This window comes from Ostrea edulis, chromosome 4, assembly GCF_947568905.1.
Source record: "Ostrea edulis chromosome 4, xbOstEdul1.1, whole genome shotgun sequence".
Taxonomy (NCBI): domain Eukaryota; kingdom Metazoa; phylum Mollusca; class Bivalvia; order Ostreida; family Ostreidae; genus Ostrea; species Ostrea edulis.
The window spans coordinates 36,863,985-36,882,664 of NC_079167.1; the positions used below are offsets into that span (position 1 = coordinate 36,863,985).

Here is an 18,680-nt window from a genome sequence, read left to right on the forward strand (position 1 = left end):
AATGATAAGCATTTTCAGCAGGGTGACCACACAAATCACAAGTAGCATCATCTCCTAGAAATTGACTATGTAAGTCTATATTATAACTGTCAGCAGTTTGGATATAGATATCGATCTTTTTAAGATAAGGATGAACAGGGCGTAATTGGTGAAGGGTTCTATACCGTAGCCACTGCACTGAAGAATGAACCGGCGCTATCAAGGAAAATTTGAAAACATCGCGTATACCTATCAATTACTAAGTCCATAGGGGATACCCCCCCCCCCCCTCCTTCCATTGGATATTGAAGTGGGATTTATATCATATTATTTAAACAATTATGATTAGATATTGTACATTTTTCACTAAGCAGAATAGTCTTAAAATATAAAGACAGATCTGGAAAACGAATGTTACTATCTACAGACATATATTTTGAATTTAGAGATAGCACAGATTATACTATCAGATTTCATTAAACATACAGTAGGAATATTGTATATTTGCTGTCAAATTTACAGTCTTTTGATAACATGTTAATCACCAATGTTCAACCTTCATACCGGTGTCCAGGGAGATTAATGGTTAACGCACTTGCTTCCCACCGCTGCGACACCGAGTTCGATCCCCGTGATCGGCGGTGGTTGTATGTGAGAGGGTATGGTGGTCGGACACGTGGGTTTCCTCCAGGTACTCCGGTTTCCCCCCACTCAAAAGCCCCCTAGCGCAAACATCCGTGCCAGTTGGTAAAATAGCTAGGATATATAACTAATGTTATTTGTTGATTACGTATATCTGACTTTAAAAATACAAATTATAGGTAGATATACCATTTCTTTTAAAGGTAAGGGACCGGTCAATATTTATTGTGGGGTTGGGACTGGTGCATTCCATATTTCCATTTTTAAACAATCCTATGTCCTATTTTCTAAGAATACAAAAAAAAAGTTGCTGTTCTATGTCAGATGTGTAATAAAAAAGTGTTTGTCCTATCTAATAAATAAATATTTATGTATGATTAAACAACATTTTTACTTCATTTCAAAAATCTCTGGAGTTCTTCATAATTATCACTTGAAATGTTATATCAACCGAGGGTTTCAAGTTCCTGAGAAACTTTTGTTCACTTTGTCATGTTTATCGGTAAGTCTAGCGAAGTTACAAATCTCATTATATTCATCTTATTTGTTTCTTCTTGTTAAATTGTTGTTTGAAGTGCTACATTTTGCATATTTCTAAATTACTGTTTTACTGATTTTTTGTCTCAGGTACTTACAAGTATTTTTTACATCTCGGTATTCTCTATGAAAGGTGAAGGTAACGAACAGTGATCAATCTCATAACTCCTATAAACAATACAAAACAGAAAGTTGAGCAAGCACGGACCCCTGGATATACCAGAGGTGGGATCCGGTGCCCAGGAGCAGTAAGCATCCCCTGTCGACCGGTCACACTCTCCGTGAGCCTTATATCTTGATCAGGTAAACAGAGTTATCCGTAGTCAAAACCAGTGTGCCAAGAACGGCCTGACAATCGGTATGAAACAAGTCAGACAGCATTTGACCCAAGGGATAGGTTGTATTGGCAAACTATCAAACTATTAAAGAAGTGTTTAGACTTTAATAGTCAAATTCTGGTGTGTATCCTTCAAGTTATGATCAACATAATATATAATTTTTATTTTCTATAATTGAAATCCAAACTCCATGCAAAACCTACATGTAATTTTTGCAATTTCATTCTCAGCCAGTTGCGTAGCTAGGTTTGAAATATTTGCAAGCAGAAGCTGAGGACCTTTTTCGTAATATGAAATACAAATTTAGCGAAAATATTTATAAGCGCGTGCATACAGTGCTACAGTACGGAAGCCGATAGGTGCCAGGGTATAGAATTAATATTTATTTAACTGGCGGCCGCCACTTAATTTAACTGGCGGCCGCCACTTATTATCTGGCGGCCGCCAGTTATTAACTGGCGGCCGCCATATAAATTAACTGGCGGCTGCCACTTATTATCTGGCGGCCGCCATATAAATTAACTGGCGGCCGCCAGTTATTTTATCTGGCGGCCGCCACTTAATTTATATATGGCGGCTGCCAATTGCAAAAACAATGTAATTCGTATCGCTGAGTGATTATTTTGGAAAGATTTAGAATAGTACGCAAACACGCAGCATCGTTTTTCAAAGTGCATAGGGACAGTCGGAGGAGAAATTGTCTTCTACAATTGTTGACAAGCAGAAAAGGAACCTAAAATGTCTCTTGTCCAAACTTCGTACTCCTAAAGTTGAGGGAGGGAGCTCCGTTCATCCTTCAATTGATCAGTTCATTCATTATTACATTTTTACCGTTCATTACTACCACCAAAAGAGTGGGGTGGGGGCCAATTAATCTTATTTCACATGTGAAAATAATTTAGTTTAAATGTGAAAATAATAGAAATTGAACGTTCAAATAAATGGAAGGTCAGCCCTGTGGTTCTACGTATTTAACAGTACAATCGAAAAACAATAATTCAATGTTCTTAATTGTATATATATATATATATATATATATATATATATATCACATACATATTACTAAGCATTGGGGATGGATTGCACCCCTTTCATTTTGAGAGAGAGATAGAGAAAGAGAGAGGAATTGAATAACTGGTGACAGCCATATAAATGATTTGAATTGAGTGGCGGCCGCCATATAAATTAAGTGGCGGCCGCCAGTTAATTTATCTGGCGGCCGCCAGTTAAATTAACTGGCGGCCGCCATATAATTAACTGGCGGCCGCCAGATAAATTAACTGGGGGCCGCCACATAAATTAACTGGCGGCCGCCAGTTAAATTAAGTGGCGGCCGCCACATAAATTAAGTGGCGGCCGCCAGATAAATTAAGTGGCGGCCGCCAGTTAATTTATATGGCGGCCGCCAGTTAATAAGTGGCGGCCGCCAGATAATAAGTGGCGGCCGCCAGTTAAATTAAGTGGCGGCCGCCACATAAATTAAGTGGCGGCCGCCAGTTAAATAAATATTAATTCTATACGCTGGCACCTATCGGCTTCCGTACTACAGTGTAGCTACACCACTGGCAGCTGAATACTTCTTTTGTGATTTTTAATTACATATTTAAAAAAATTCAAATGTCCAGTATTTTATTGCAAATTGTCTCTAGTATATTCAATTTGGACATGAAATAAAGCATGCATACAATTCAGTATTATTGTTTGTAAGATGGTTGAATTAAAAGTTTTAAATACCTTATAATATTTTTTGTTCGTTGATACATTTGCAAAAAATATGTATAGCTGTCCTATCAGTGTTGAAAATAAAAATAGTTGGAGTCCTATCAGTATGTACAAGTCAAAATAAATGTGTATCTTATTGCATTTTGCACCGGTCATATGGTACAAGACGTTTGCGTAATCATTTAATAGACCATTTAAAAAAAAAAGTAATATAGTACAAAACGTTTGCGTAATCATAAAAACAAATGTTTTATGCCCCGCCCAGAAAAGAAACTCTTGATTTTTGAACTTGTATTACCAAATCTTTATCTTCGCTAGCCAAGGGTTTACGATCCGCTTCGCTTTAGATAAGCGGAGCGGATCGTACAAACCCTCGGCCTCGGCTAGCGAAGATGCCAAGTCTTACGCCCCGCCCAGAAAAGAAACTCTTGGTTTTTGAATCTGTATTACCAAATCTTTTCATGTATTTTTGCTGCCTATAATTAAGATGTATGTTATTTGCTATTTAACATAAACTTGACTGTATGCCAACATGCTGGTATCAATAAATGAATTGTTGTTTGTTTGTTTGACGTCTCGTCGAGAATTTTTCACGTCCAGGGCCGTAAATTACATGGAGGCGGAGGAGGCAGCTGCCTCCTCCAACTTTTGAGCCAAAAAAAATTAAAATTTAAAGTTCATTAGAATTTATGTTGTTTCCAATAACTAAGAACATTATACCTCCCTTAAAAAGCATTCCAAATCTTTCTTTTAGAATGAGTTATTCAAGTAACATCTTAGAAGGCCCTAGAATCAAGGATTTTGCACGAAACGTGTTCAGTGTGCACAAAATGTGCTCAGCGTCTGGGGGCCTGGGCGGCCCCCAGACCCCCGCCTAATTTCCTGCCTCCTCCAAATTGAAGGTTAATTTACGGCCCTGACGTCACCGGCTGTAAGATAATAACACAAATTAATGATAATAATAATAAACCCATGTTTCCATTGATCTTATCCCGTGGGGATCCGGATTAAAATAGGTCCCTTGCTTGTCGTACGAGGCGACTAAATGGGGCGGTCCTTCGGATGAGACCGCAAAAACCGAGGACTCGTGTCACAGCAGGTGTGGCACGATATTTTTAAGATCCCTCACTGCTCAAAGGCCGTAAGCGCCGAGCATAGGTCTAAATTTTGCAGCCCTTCACCGGCAGTGGTGACGTCTCCATATGAGTGAAAAATTCCTGAGTGGGACGTTAAACAAAATACAATCAATCAACAATCATTTGATCTTTATTATATCTTTCCATTACCTTATATTGAACTGCACCGTACTGGAATACTGTGCATAGTACAATTTTTGCCACATGCTTTTCACATTCATGCTTGTTTTCATAACAAATAGCCACGAGGTAAAACATCACACACAAAACTATTGTTATCATATGATTAGACATTAGAGTATTTGAAATATAAGCGTCTCCAAAGTTAAATTTTTTATTTACCACGGGACCACCATTGATAGCCAAAGATATGCATAACCATAGACTATGTACTTGCTTTCAACTTAGCCCCCCCCCCCCCACCCACCCACTCCCCCTCCCCTCCGACAACCGCTCTCTTGACAGACCGCATCACATTTACTTCCAAATAAATATTGATATATCTACATGGATTGTGTGTACAATAATGCATGCTTTTCACGGTGTAGGAAGAGATAAAAATAAATGAGTTAGTTTTGGTAAAATGAAGATTTTAACTACGAAAACCCGGCCAATAGGCGTAAGAATCCGTCGATTCCATTGTTGAGTAAAATATCTGATTTCTCTTTTCTTTTCTTTTTTAAAACATGATTCTTATCTATATTTTCTTCTTCTAAGTCTAGACTTACAGAGAATTAAATTTAAAGAGAGAATGTTGTTTGTCCCATTATTGTTTTTGAACCATTAATTTTTTAGACAAGTAAACTAAAGCAAATCTCAAGTATCAAAAGCAACAAATAAAGAATTTGTTGAGCCGTTAAGGATGAGCCAAGAATCATCCGCATATTGGGAAAAATACCTTTGGTTTTGTTTAATGAGATGAGACACACAATCAAATAATATTATGCCCCCCCCCCCTTTCCCTTTAATATATCCGGATTTCTCGTTACCGATCTGAATATTAGAAATTCCAAATCCACACGTCAACATCTCACATGATTTAGATTGGATCCATTTTGCTTTTCCTGTTGAGTTGTCGGCATACTAAGCATGAAACAGAACAGTAAATAGGCCTTACTAGTGCAACAATGGCTCTTAAAAAAGTCAAGGGTACTCTGGAGCGAGTGTTGGACAAAAATCTTCAAGATTTAGTTCGTGGCATTCGCAACCATAAAGAAAATGAGGTGGGATGATAAAAATCAATATCATTTTGAAGCTTGAAATTGAGACAATGTTTACAAATGGAGATAATATTATCATGTTTATGGGGCGTTTGCTCCGGCAGTAAAATGGAAATAAAAGAGTTTATGATGCCCCCTCTACAACCCTTAATACTGGAATTACTGCATCTCATTCTGAATGGCACGGAATTTGGCAGTGTCCATTTGCATGTCAGTCGTGCACCTACTTGAAGTAGAACTTCATCAGCTCTGTTCAACTGTTGTACATAATCTTACGTAACTAAGATTTCCGTCTATACACAGAAAGAAATCACCCATGTAGAACAGGTGATTTACTGGTCTTTTCACAATTTCATGAACGACATACTGTAGATTATATTTAATTCCATGGAGTAGTTATTTCACCGATTTTTGGTTTGGTCTGCAGGTATGAAATTCTGCTGAGTTTCAAATGATGTTGCATATGACTTGCAAGAAGTAGCTGATATGAACATTCCATGGATTTTATGTGACTGCAGAAATAAGTACCATGCATTGTAATGTACACAAGTACCATGTGCATAATGTATATAATTGCCATTGTAATAGGATGAAAATCCTCTGTATCTTGTGATAGGAGGGTTTGACAGTTTGAAACTATTTTAAAAATAATTGGTCACCCGCACCTTAATTTGTATTATTTCCCAGGTTCTTTTGGATTTGAATTCTGTTTGGTCTTATTTTTGAATATGTTTTCACACCTTGAGTCAGCTGTAATGACAACACAGTTCAACAGACAAATACAGTCAAACCTGTATTAAGAGACCGTCCAACGGAGAATGGAAAAAAGGTCACATATGACAGGTGGTCTCTTAATACAGGTTGCCTATTTTCCGCAGTTAATGGATAAAATTTCGCAAATAATTTGTACAATGGAGAAAATGACTACATGTATTTGGAATTTATCATTAAGAATATCAAGTACGGTTTTAATAGTTGTAAAATAAAATTATTAATACACTGTAGTTAAAAATCTAGAATACAAGGTATTGTATCATAATTTATTATTCATCAAAAAATTACATTTAATCTATTTAAGAATGATAAACTTTGCATGCATTTCATATTACATATTTACACGAGATTTATAACTTATTTATAAATTGAATGTAAATTTTCTAAAACTTAAACACTTTGTTGTAGAGGGTATTTATGTATAGCCTACTTGTACAGTGTAACTAAAAAATGCAATGCTTGTGGTAAGAAAGCAAATGGTGAAGTGTTGCGTCTCCTTTTGTACAATAGGCCTACATGCTGGAAATATGTTATTCAATTTGAGAAACATTAAATAAATTACAAAATCCATTGTACATGCACAGCAAATCTTTTAAGCATAAGACTAATGCAGGCAACTTTCTTGAACTCGGACGTGTCAAATACTCGGGACATGTCGAAGTGAGTCGCTAGTTCTGGTCATTATTCTGGAAACCGAGAGTATCTCATGCAGGAAAACTGCGAATACTCCGTTTAAAATTTCAGTCCTAAGCATAATATTTACCTGATTTATATCACAATCGAACAAAATTTTCACTCTGTTGAACATAATGGTATAACAAGTGATAGATTTTCATTTCCGATCTAGCCTACTCGGCACTTCTTAAAGTTTGTCGAAATTCACACCTTCAAATACACCGGCCTTGATTCCCTGATCCTTGATTTTGTTAAATAAACAACAACTCGGGTTTTATTAATTAACCACACACGACACTGCATGTTGACAGCTTGGGTATAATAATTTATTCAGAGGGCTGACTAAACAACATCACTGCCAAACTGTGCATATCAAAATGAAAGTGTTAGGGGCGATAATTCCCAGAATAGTTGTGCCTTTGAAAACGAAAGTGTTAGGGGCGATAATTCCCAGAATAGTCGGCTCAACCGAAATCGAAAGTAATAATCACGTTGTAATAGAAAAATGCACAGTCGTTAAATAGAGGTAAAATTTTGTGAAAATACACGAAAAGGTTGTAAAAATCATGGTCGTTGGTCACGTCAGACAGGTGGTCGTTTAATACAGGTAAAATATATAGAGTAACATCTTGGGGGGGGGGGGGGGGGGCTTTTTATGGTCACATACGACAGTGAGTTGCTTAATACAGAGGGTCGCTATGGCAGTTTTGACTGTACGTTTATTTAACAACACACAAAAAAGAAGAAGAAAAAAAATATAAAAGATTCAATAATGATACAAAAATGATTAGGGAAAACCCTGTCTCTGAATATAAAGTATATGTATAATGATGATAAATAAACCAACCCCCAACCCAGGGTAGGGAAAGTTATCCTACCTAACTCAGACCAGGGAAAGGCCTAAGAAAGTGAAAACCCTATTTAAATTATATGTATATTTATATACCTATCTCCTAACTTTTGGGTTTTGGGGTCTAAAATAATTTAACAGGAGCCATTAGAGAAAGACTGGTGCAACCTGGTAAATACCTAATAAACCTGAATCTAAATTGAGATACTTACAGCATATTAATGCTTTCTGAGTCCCCCAACTAACAAAAATCAGGGTATTCATACTAAATTGGGACAATAGAAAATCATAACTTTGAATATATTGAATAGAATATTGAGGGTATGAACTTTACCCGTATTTTAGTACCACCCATAGAGGTTAAATTATGTACTTCCAGGTAACTGTCCAATGAAAATCAAGGTTACGAAAGTTAAAGATTGTTTTGATGATTGAACACATGAGCATATGCAGAAACTGAAATAAGTCTTGCGTGTAAATAAACAATTAACGGAAGGTAGTACACCGTCAGAGACAGATAAATTTATAAAATAAAGCATAAATAATATGCAAATAAATTCATTCCTGCTACACCATTAAAATGGTATTAAATTGGTACTTGTACCCTTCATGGAAACTTATCACAAAATTCAAAAATTGCTTTTAGTCAGCATTAAAAAAATTCTGGTCACCATTACTAAAATATTTTGCTGGCAAACCAAAATTTACAAGTATAATGGATCTACAACAATTTTTTCTCCTTAGAGAAATTAGTTTCTGCAACTAGAAGTTAAAGTGAACTGACACAAACCACTTGGGGTTAAAGAGTAAAAGCTTACAAAGCTTAATCTTTATAATGTGCATATAATCATGCTAAGAAAAGTTATTTGTTACTACTCATCCAAAGGGACAAGTTAGTGAACTTAACAACTTGCTCTGTGGTGATTTTTTCTTGTCCCCCTAATTTTATATACTGTATAAGGCTGAAACTTGAGTAAACTCAGACAGGTGACCTATTGTAATACGCAGAGCTCCAGATACGGTGTGCATGAGCATGAATACCCATTGATTTTTACCAAATATGCATTAAAGTTGAAAAGGGTGTACAATTACGTGTTAGTGAATGTAAACGTGCTTTACACCACCAAAACAATGCATACTTCTGATAGTATAATATAAGTACGAATTATCTATTCATATGAATTGAGGTTGGCTCAGCGCTTGATCTTACATTAAATAATCGCTTTGAAAAAAAACATTTGGATGACAATGATGATTACCGGTATGATTTTGAAAAGATGGCTTAGAGATAATGCAAAACAACTTGTTGTATTTGTTTTTAAAAGAAGTAGAGAGTGGTCAAAAGCACAGAAAAACTTGTATTATCAATCGTAGATGATCGATTGCTGCTACAAACATGGCACAGAAAATTTCACCGGACAAACGATCTTCTGTTAAACTTTTATACTGAAAGTACGCTCCAGCAGCATTGTCTCACTAAGTGTTCAAAAACATTTGTGAGAATGCGAGTCACGCATTTATTTACTGACTTCCTGTCACACATGCACCCGTTTTACGCAGGTGGAGGAAAATCAATTCTTGGTTAACAATATAAGGTGAGGAGAATCCGACAGTAATTTCAATGCAGTGAAAACTAAGTGCAAACAATATATATGGGCAGAATTAGGTTCGTCTAAATTTTCAGAAATGCTATAGAAAGACACAAAATCTTTTGGCTTTGAAACTGATATTTTTGGGTAAAAAATGCTTTAAGTTTTTCAGTTATAAGACTAATAACAGTTTAATTTAAAATATGACAAATAGTAATTGTTTGTTTAGTGTTTATGAAATTTACTCAATACTGTAAAATAAATGCATGTATATTTACGGGTGAAAATCCCTTGTAGCACTTTTTATTACAAACTCTTCATTGTCAGTAGGATTTTGAAATTTATCATTGAGGTATTGAATTTTAATATGTCAGACACTCAGTGATATGATATCTGATTACATTTACCTTAAGTCATCAAATTCTGTATTAGTGGCAAAACAGCATTGAAAGATAATCTGTAAATTAACAAAATACTCATTTGACTTTTTCTGAAAAGCAAAATACTCATTGATTTGAAAATCAGGGGGTATATACTCATTGTGGTAAAACATTACCAGGAACTCTGAATATGCCAGTTTTGAGATAAGAGCTCTTCTGTGTAAGAGGTGCATTTAGTGGTATTTTGAATGCCAAAGTGGGACAGATTGGACAAACAGTCAGTGAGAAAGACGATAAAATGTAATCAAAGCGGCTTCTCTTTGAATATGTTAATTCATGTAATGTTTTACTAAAGTGGAAATATTAAAACAGTGTCATATTTTCTTGTAATTAAATATGATATCCTGAATGTGATACATATGAGCAATGAAATAATGTGATATGATAAGAATTACATGCATTTAATTACTCCTTGAATACTTATCATTTACTTAGTTTGTATATCAGTTGAATGCAGGTGATGAAACTATGTATGAGAAACTTACTGAGCAGATTCACTTATGCAGTGATGAATATTTGTCCCACTCCCGGATGTAAACAAATTGTTTCGTGCCTTACTATGTACAAGAGTTCTCCAAAGGAAAATAACTCGGATGTATCTTAAAACTGGCGTATTGGTCTGCGTCTGTCGAGCGTTAATAATATTGATCATTTTAAACTTCTTCTTGATAACTACCTTCCAATTCTTTTCAAATTTGGTGTGAGACATCTTTGGGACAAGAAAGACATAAATGGTAAATTTCAAGACTCCTGCACCACTGGGGCCTTAGGGGAAGGGCAAAAAGTGACAAATTAAAAAAAAAATTCTTCTTTACAACTGCATGTGTAGGAAGTAAGAAAAACTAAATGTATAGTGATGTGGAGCAGGAGGATGGCCTCTACCAAAACTGTCCATTTCATGATCCCCCTGTGTAGAGGTTCTGACTTCAGGATGGGGCCAAACTTGGTAGATACATGTATATATAGTGCATATGTATAAAACATTTATATGTAAATAATATCTTCTTTATTGCTATTGATACTAAATTAAAACTACATGTAAATAGATATTTAGTAGGAGTAAGTAGTCCTTTACCAGAATTGTAAATTTCATGATCCCAGGAGGTATAGGGTTTGCTTCCAGGGTGGGGCCAATATTATTATAGTGATTATTGTCTTTATCATTTGAAAGACTCCTTGAAGTTTGCTGATATGGTATGAAAATTAAATGCATATATAGGAAAAGCAGAAAAGGATGTACCAAAAATTGTGAATTTTGCAACCTCAGGGATTTGACTGTAGGACAGGTCAAAATTGGTCATTTTGTGTTAATGTTATATATATTATGTAAAGCCTTTTGAAGGCATTAAAGTTTTCAGAACACATCTTGTAGTATTGCGGAATGATTATCAATGATAACATATTTTGGGTTTGTTTTTCAGGGGAAGTACATTGCTGAGTGTATTGATGAAATAAAACAAGAATTGAGACAGGAAAACCAAGCTGTGAAAGCTAATGCTGTGAATAAGCTTATCTATGTAAGTAGCATCTCCATTTTAACTGGACAATTTAATAAGCTTATCTATGATAATTTTTTGAGAGAGAAAAAATATGGAAAGGGAAAGGGCTGGTAACATAAAAAGTTTTATTTCCATAGGACATGCAGGAAAAAATGTTTTGGTGCATATTATTTTAAATATATGAGAGATGCACAGCTTTTAGATGCACTTTTTTATTCAGTGGATGTGTAACATTTTGATGTAAACCTGCTCTGTGTACATGAAACTTTTGGTATTATTAGTTTCTTTTCTCTATCGATACCATCTTCTCTTTTTCACAGCTTCAAATGTTGGGGTATGACGTCAGCTGGGCTGCCTTTCACATCATTGAGGTGATGAGTTCATCCAAATTTACATTCAAGGTAAGGTCTTGGGTGGTTATTTACCCATTTATTCCCACACATTTTGCCCTTCCTTTCACTGGATGAGATGAAATGAACTAGGGCTAAATGAGTGCAAAACTATGCAGTAGGTGGCATTTAATGAAATTGAGTCAAATTTTAAACTGTTCTAGAAATAATGTTTGAGTTTTAAGTTACTAGGATGATTCAAAATTCGTGGTAATTATTAAAGTTTTATCCATTTTATGTACAGAGGATTGGATATTTAGCAGCTGCGCAGAGTTTCCACGAAAACACAGATGTGTTAATGTTGACCACCAACATGATTAGAAAGGTAATTGTTACCCATTATCGTGATTTTGACCTTGTGTAAAGTTACTGGAATCTTTTCCCATGTGATGTGTTAGCTGATGTTTACAGTTCTTATAAGAAACAAACATTGTCAATTTGTTAAAGAAACTGTATAAAACAAATTGTTTGATTGAAGTTTCTTTTGTTAGTGTAGAATGAAAGCATCCATTTTGTTTTATAGATACCCCTATGAACAATTGATTGTTTACTTACAGGATCTAAGCAGTCAGAATATGTATGATTCTGGAACTGCACTGACTGGACTTGCCTGTTTTGTCACTACAGATCTAGCCAGGGATCTTGCTAATGACATCATGACTCTTGTAAGTTTCAGCAAATGACAGGATTGTATACTCATGTATTATCATTAATAGGAGTTACTGACATGATTTCCCCCCGCTGTTTGTTTTCCAGATGACATCAACTCGTCCATATTTAAGAAAGAAGGCAGTACTTATTATGTACAAAGTTTTCCTGCAGTTTCCAGAGGCATTAAGACCTGCATTCCCAAGACTCAAAGAAAAACTGGAAGATCCTGACCAAGGTAAAAAAAAATTCACCTTAATGTCTCCCACCTCTGTATTCGGTACTGCATGTGTAATAGTCATGGATATTTTGGGACCATTGCTATTCAATATGGCATGTCAAACAAATTTATCCAAATTAAAGATTTTATAGTAGATGGTCTTGTCATGATTATGGATGAAGACGGATTAGGGTTTGTTAGAAGTGTGATGATAGAATTTTAAATAAAAAAAATGCAGACATTGTTGAAGTGTTTTTGAAAAAGTGAAAAATAAAAAATTTGGAAGCAAAAAATGGCAGAAATGGTAAACATGCTACCAGACATGTAAGCTATAAAAGTAACAATGAGAATGGTCAAGTGGTGGCACTAGTATGGATTAATGAGTGTAGTATGTAAGGGATAAGGATGTGAACAGTTTAGGGGCTCCACTAAGACAGATCAATCAATTATTAGAATGGTCTAGTGCACTGTGGTGCTATGATGAAAGAGCAATGAATTTATTATGTAATCGATAAAGATAGGGATTAGAATGGTCTAGTGCAATGTGGTACTACTAAGACAGACCAATGAATTTATTACATACTATTTGTTTTTATTTTACCACTTCGATAACAGCAAATGTTTCAGTCCTTTGATTTAATTTGATTTTCCTATAATGTACAGGTTTTCTTGGTATTAGATAATTTTGATTAATACAGAGCTGTGGAAATTTTTTTTCAGAAGCCTGTCATTCGGACAGACATGTTTATCAACTTTGCCTGTCCGAACAGATTTAAGCCTGTCCGAATATTAAGAGTTGAAATTAATTGTTGTCCACATCTCCTTTTCTTTTTGATGCTTGGCCTGGTTTTGATCCCGGTGTAAATTTGATCGGCCACGACGCCATACTTTCTCGCGGTTTAGTTTGCCTGGTTCCCTGTCCCTACTATGCGTCATTGTTAGTGAGCCAGGGAACCAGACAAAAGTTTCATTTGGAGATCCTCGAGTGGCTTCCACCTCACACATTGTATAGGCCTAAAGCATTGCGTAGTGAAGTCATCTGAGGATTACCGATGCATAAGAAACGACAACTCTGGATAAAGACTGTTTACTTGATGGCATTTTGTGTTTTTCTTAATGCGGGCAGTGCAAACAACATCGGTCATGCGGTCCGACATTTAACCAACTTATGTTGGTCACGGCTAAATTAAGCCGGTCTTGCCGGCATGACCGACAGTTTTCCACAGCTCTGTTAATAATCAATTAACATTTGATTACTATCTCTGGTTATTGTGGTGATTGATTCACTACATCATAATAAAATGATTTGCATTTTAGCTTACCTAAGCTGAAAGCTCAAGTGAGCTTTTCTGATCAAAATTTGTCTGTTGCCTATCGTCTTCGTAAACTTTTCACATTTTCATCTTCTTCTCCAGAACCACTGGGCCAATTTCAAACAAACTTGGCACAAAGCATCCTTGGGTGAAGAGCTTTCAAGTTTGTTCCAATAAAGGGCCATGCCCCCTTCAAAGGGGAGATAATTGCAAAAATGAAAAATTAGGGTGGGGTCATTTAAAAATCTCAAGAACCACTGGGCCAGAGGAGCTGAAATTTACATGAAAGCTTCCTGACATAGTGCAGATTCAAGTTTGTTAAAATCATGGCCCTTGGGAGTAGGATGGGGTCCTTAATAGGGGATCAAAGTTTTACATACAAATATATAGATAAAATCTTCAAGAATCTACTTCTCAAGAACCATTGGGCCAAAGAAGTGTACATTTACATGAAAGCTTCCTGATATAGTGCAGATTCAAGTTTGTAAAAATCATGACCCACGATGGTAGGTTGGGGCCACAATAGGGATCAAAGTTTTACATGCAAATACATAGGGAAAATCTTTAAATTTTTTCTTTTTATCGTCATTGCACATTGAAATGTTAATAATCATGTATGCTGTATGCCCGAGAGGGCCCTAATTTGGAAATAAATCATATTCTATATGGGCAAAGGTGACTCAGGTGAATGATGTGGCCCATGGACCTTTGGTTTAGTGGTTTAGTGGAGACCTTACATTAAATATAGGGGATTTCAAAAGTCAATGACGTTATATAAAAATTCAATGATTTGATTGAGACAAGTGTATTAGACAAGTGTATTTCATAGCAGTGATATTCTTTGTTAATTATATATAATTATAACGAATCCCTTACAGGTGTGCAGTCAGCTGCTGTCAATGTGATTTGTGAGCTGGCCAGAAAGAATCCTCAGAACTACCTCTCTTTGGCTCCCTTGTTCTTCAAACTTATGACAAGTTCTACCAACAACTGGGTCCTCATAAAAATCATTAAACTGGTAAGATCAGTCAATAGAGTACTCTATATTGTCCCTCAATTCAGCAATTCAAAGCGAAAAAAATAATGTTTTACATCGAAATGCTTCAAAGAAAATCCAATTATAAATCAGTAATTTTATGGCTAATACTTTACTGAGTTCCTTAACAAAGTGAATATTTTATTTTCGATGGTGGGGTGGGGGTAGTAGATATTGTTGTGGACAGTCTTTGTGTCTCTGAGCAACATAAATGTTAGTTGTTTCTTTTGAATAAACCTGATTGTAACTTGATTACAATGTTAAATCTACCACAGGACTTGGCCACCATTAGGGTTTAAATGTGTTAGAAACTCTTTTTTTTATGCATGTCTTTTTTCATGTACAGTAACTAAATTGGTTCCTTGATTACACAAATAGAACAGATGTTTATGCTTTCAGCGTGTTCCGATATTGTTTGTCTGCTGCATGTCACATTTACATTATAAAATTTCAGGTTCGGGTTTTGTAACAAATTTGACTAGCAGAAGAATTATGAACCTTAGAATTAATTACATACCGCTTACAAAATTTCAAAGAAAAATGGATGTATAGTAATGGATCCATAATGTAGGTACAAGGTTAAAGAATTATAAAATGACCAATGACACAAACAATTAGATTGTCAAAGAATACAAAAAACATGAGAACTAAAACTACACTAAATCTACAAACATACATTATTTACACTGCGAATTACATGTTTATTACAGCCATATTTTCCAATTTATTTCTAGATTAAATCCTAGCTGCAATAATGTAGAACAGGTATCTGAATTTTAATCAGTAAATAAGTATAGATAGATTTTTTTTCTATTTATTTACTGATTAAAATTCAGATATGTGTGAATGTAGCCATATCCGATTTTTTTTATTCTGACGTTGATACCCCCCTCCCCTTAAAAAAAAAAATCGCAGAGGGCTACATTATTGCAGCTAGCTGAAATTCCTGTTCACGATAATTTACTAGACTACATACTGGTTTAAAGGACTTTGTACTATTAATGTCATGGCTAAAATTGTGCAATAAACATTTGAAAAAGATAAGAGCATATTAATGACATTAATGAAGATAATAATATTAACATGATCATTATGTGGATATATCCTCAAATATGATTAGTTAATAGTGCAAGATTTGGGAATTGTTTGTTCACAAAGCAATTAGCTACTGACCTATGTGATATACAAACATGAAACATTGAAGTAAGTAATTAATCATAAACACGTCAATATATAGATGTAAATTGTTAAAACCATTTCATGTAAAAACTGTATTTACATATCAGATATTAATGATTAAAGACAAAAATGCTCTCTTTTGCTCATTCCATGGTATATATTTATTAATTTTTTCATACCATTTTATACCATTCTCTATATCCTGAGATTTCGGCATATTTCAACTGTATTCTGACAATTTCTGAATTACATGTGTTTGAGAAAGTTTACAGTAATGCCATGTTTTACATTTTAATTTTAGTTCAGCGCATTAACCCCACTGGAGCCCCGTCTTGGGAAAAAACTTATTGAGCCATTAACTAATTTAATTCATAGGTGAGGTTTGAAAATATTTTGGAATCTTTAAAGCTCTCTTTGATCTTCAGTGTACTACGTATGCAGTTTGTTTTGATCTTGTGTGATTTGATTCATTTGTTTCTGTTTATGTTGGCAGTACTTCAGCAATGTCTCTACTCTATGAATGCATCAACACCGTAATAGCAGGTAAGTTTTTACTGTAGATAGCAGTCAATTTTTTAGAACAAATTTACAGGATTTAGACATATATGTTTGTTTTCTAAATATTGTTTTTGGTTTTTCTTTATTCTGTTATTGGTGTTTTAACCACTTCATAGTTTGACTGGATTATTAAGTTAAGTTTCAAGAGGAAAGATGATGTGTAAATTCTTAGCTACATGTACATGTGGTTATATATATATGCATTTAATTAAACTTATAAAAAGTTTATGAATTTGCTCCAAGTTGACTCATGTAATGTTAGTATCATTCCTAAAAGAAATTAATTGCTTCCTCTTGAAAATAGATTTGGAAAAAAATATTGTGCCTGCAGTAAATGTCTTTCAAAAATTTGTTTACATCCTGCACATGTTATTACAATTGCTTTATTTGGCACCAAATTATTTTATTTATAGAGGAAATAGAAAAGTGCACATTTCATTATGTGGCATGCTTTCAATTATTAACAAATTTGCACCAGTATGAAGCCAAAAATGTAATTTAGAGGTTTCAAAGCAGGGCACAGTATATGATGGGTACTGAAATATACTGTTGCATTGTTTAAATTAGCCATTTATATATATGTACATGTAGTTGTAGAAAATGTGCATTTAGAATGTGTATTCGTATATGCAGGAAAGGAAACAATATCGTTGAGTATGTATATAGAGCATTTGAATTATTAATAATTCCAGATGGTATGAGCTGTTTTAGGCCAAATAAAAAAATATGTATGGTTCCGGTTACCTGACCATCCCTAGTTTTTACTCCCGACCTTAAACTTTTTTTTGACTATTTCCAAAATCAGTTACCGTATTTTAGAAGTTGAATATAATGCACACTTTTTTCAAGATTTTCTTTTATGAGAAGGGGTGCATAATATATACCACTATACATATAGGTTTTTGACCCATTTTCCTTCAGGTGAAGCTCAGGGCTCGAAATTAGCGAGAAATACTCGCAAATTGCGAGTAGATTTGAAAAATAGCGAGTAAAAATAGTGGACACTCGCAAATCTTAGCAAGTGGGGATTTACAAACCATGATCGTATCGTATCCGTTTTAAGCCGCGATGCGCCATTCGCTTTTCTTAAACTTGCACTCAAAATCATACAAACGCTTACATGAACGAATGATTTCAACAACCGTTTCTATCCGGATTTTCTTTTATGATTTTTTAAGAAACTCGGCGTCAAACAAATGCTTTAGAGGTTGGACATCGCATTATAATGAAAAATATAGACCTGTTTACTTATAGGGGTAATTAAATTGACTTGGTAAAACATAAATTCCGATTTCTTGTTAGATAAATGAATAACAAAAAGCTCATACTTGGAATTCAAGTCTTCCGGTAGTTAATTTAATCAGAATTTTCTATCTACATTAATTCATTTTCATACTGAGGTCGGGTTGTAGTCACGGCACGAGTGCACTGCTCACCGTGTAGGCGATTACCCAAAACAAAAACAACAAAAAAATCATGGGACTCGTGATCGTGTTGCTTATAAACCACGAGTCTGGGATTCACTTTGAAAAATTACTCGTGACAACCCTGATGTGGCATGAAATTGGAAGACATTGGATCTATACCTGCAGTAAACAGGTTGTGAATATTAGAGGTGCGATGGTCAAGAGACCTAAACATTGCATCATATCCCACCTCTGGTGTGTCCAGGGGTCCGTGTTTGCCCAACTATCTATTTTGTATTGCTTGTAGGAGTTATGAGATTGATCACTGTTCGTTATCTTCACCTTGCATGACTTACGTAAATTAGTGTTTTGTCCAAACGATGCCTGTTGACCCACTGGGCTCAGTAATGGTGGGGAAAATCATTGATTTAAAAAAAAAACATGAAAAAAGAGCACTGCTTCATTATTTTTATTTTAGCTTGTAGGTTTTCATTTTAGCCTGTGGATCTTTTACCCACAGGCTAAAATTA

At 35.0% G+C, this 18,680-nt stretch overlaps 1 protein-coding gene across 5 annotated transcripts in view; it reads left to right on the forward strand.

The window, feature by feature from the left end:
* The first annotated feature begins 5,025 nt into the window (after positions 1-5,025).
* Positions 5,026-18,680, forward strand: part of LOC125668392 (AP-3 complex subunit delta-1-like) — a 34,295-nt gene continuing 20,640 nt past the window's right edge. For 2 of the 5 annotated variants that reach the window (XM_048902515.2, XM_048902518.2), the window contains exons 1-9: positions 5,026-5,577; positions 11,324-11,419; positions 11,722-11,802; positions 12,035-12,115; positions 12,348-12,455; positions 12,547-12,676; positions 14,850-14,989; positions 16,488-16,561; positions 16,680-16,729. In XM_048902515.2, coding sequence (XP_048758472.2) covers positions 5,482-5,577; positions 11,324-11,419; positions 11,722-11,802; positions 12,035-12,115; positions 12,348-12,455; positions 12,547-12,676; positions 14,850-14,989; positions 16,488-16,561; positions 16,680-16,729 — 856 coding nt within the window. In that variant the 5' untranslated portion in view covers positions 5,026-5,481. Of the gene's footprint in view, positions 5,578-7,125; positions 7,631-11,323; positions 11,420-11,458; positions 11,468-11,721; positions 11,803-12,034; positions 12,116-12,347; positions 12,456-12,546; positions 12,677-14,849; positions 14,990-16,487; positions 16,562-16,679; positions 16,730-18,680 lie in introns of those variants that run through there. The other 3 variants (XM_048902517.2, XM_048902516.2, XM_056162528.1) reach the window with 3 other exon arrangements.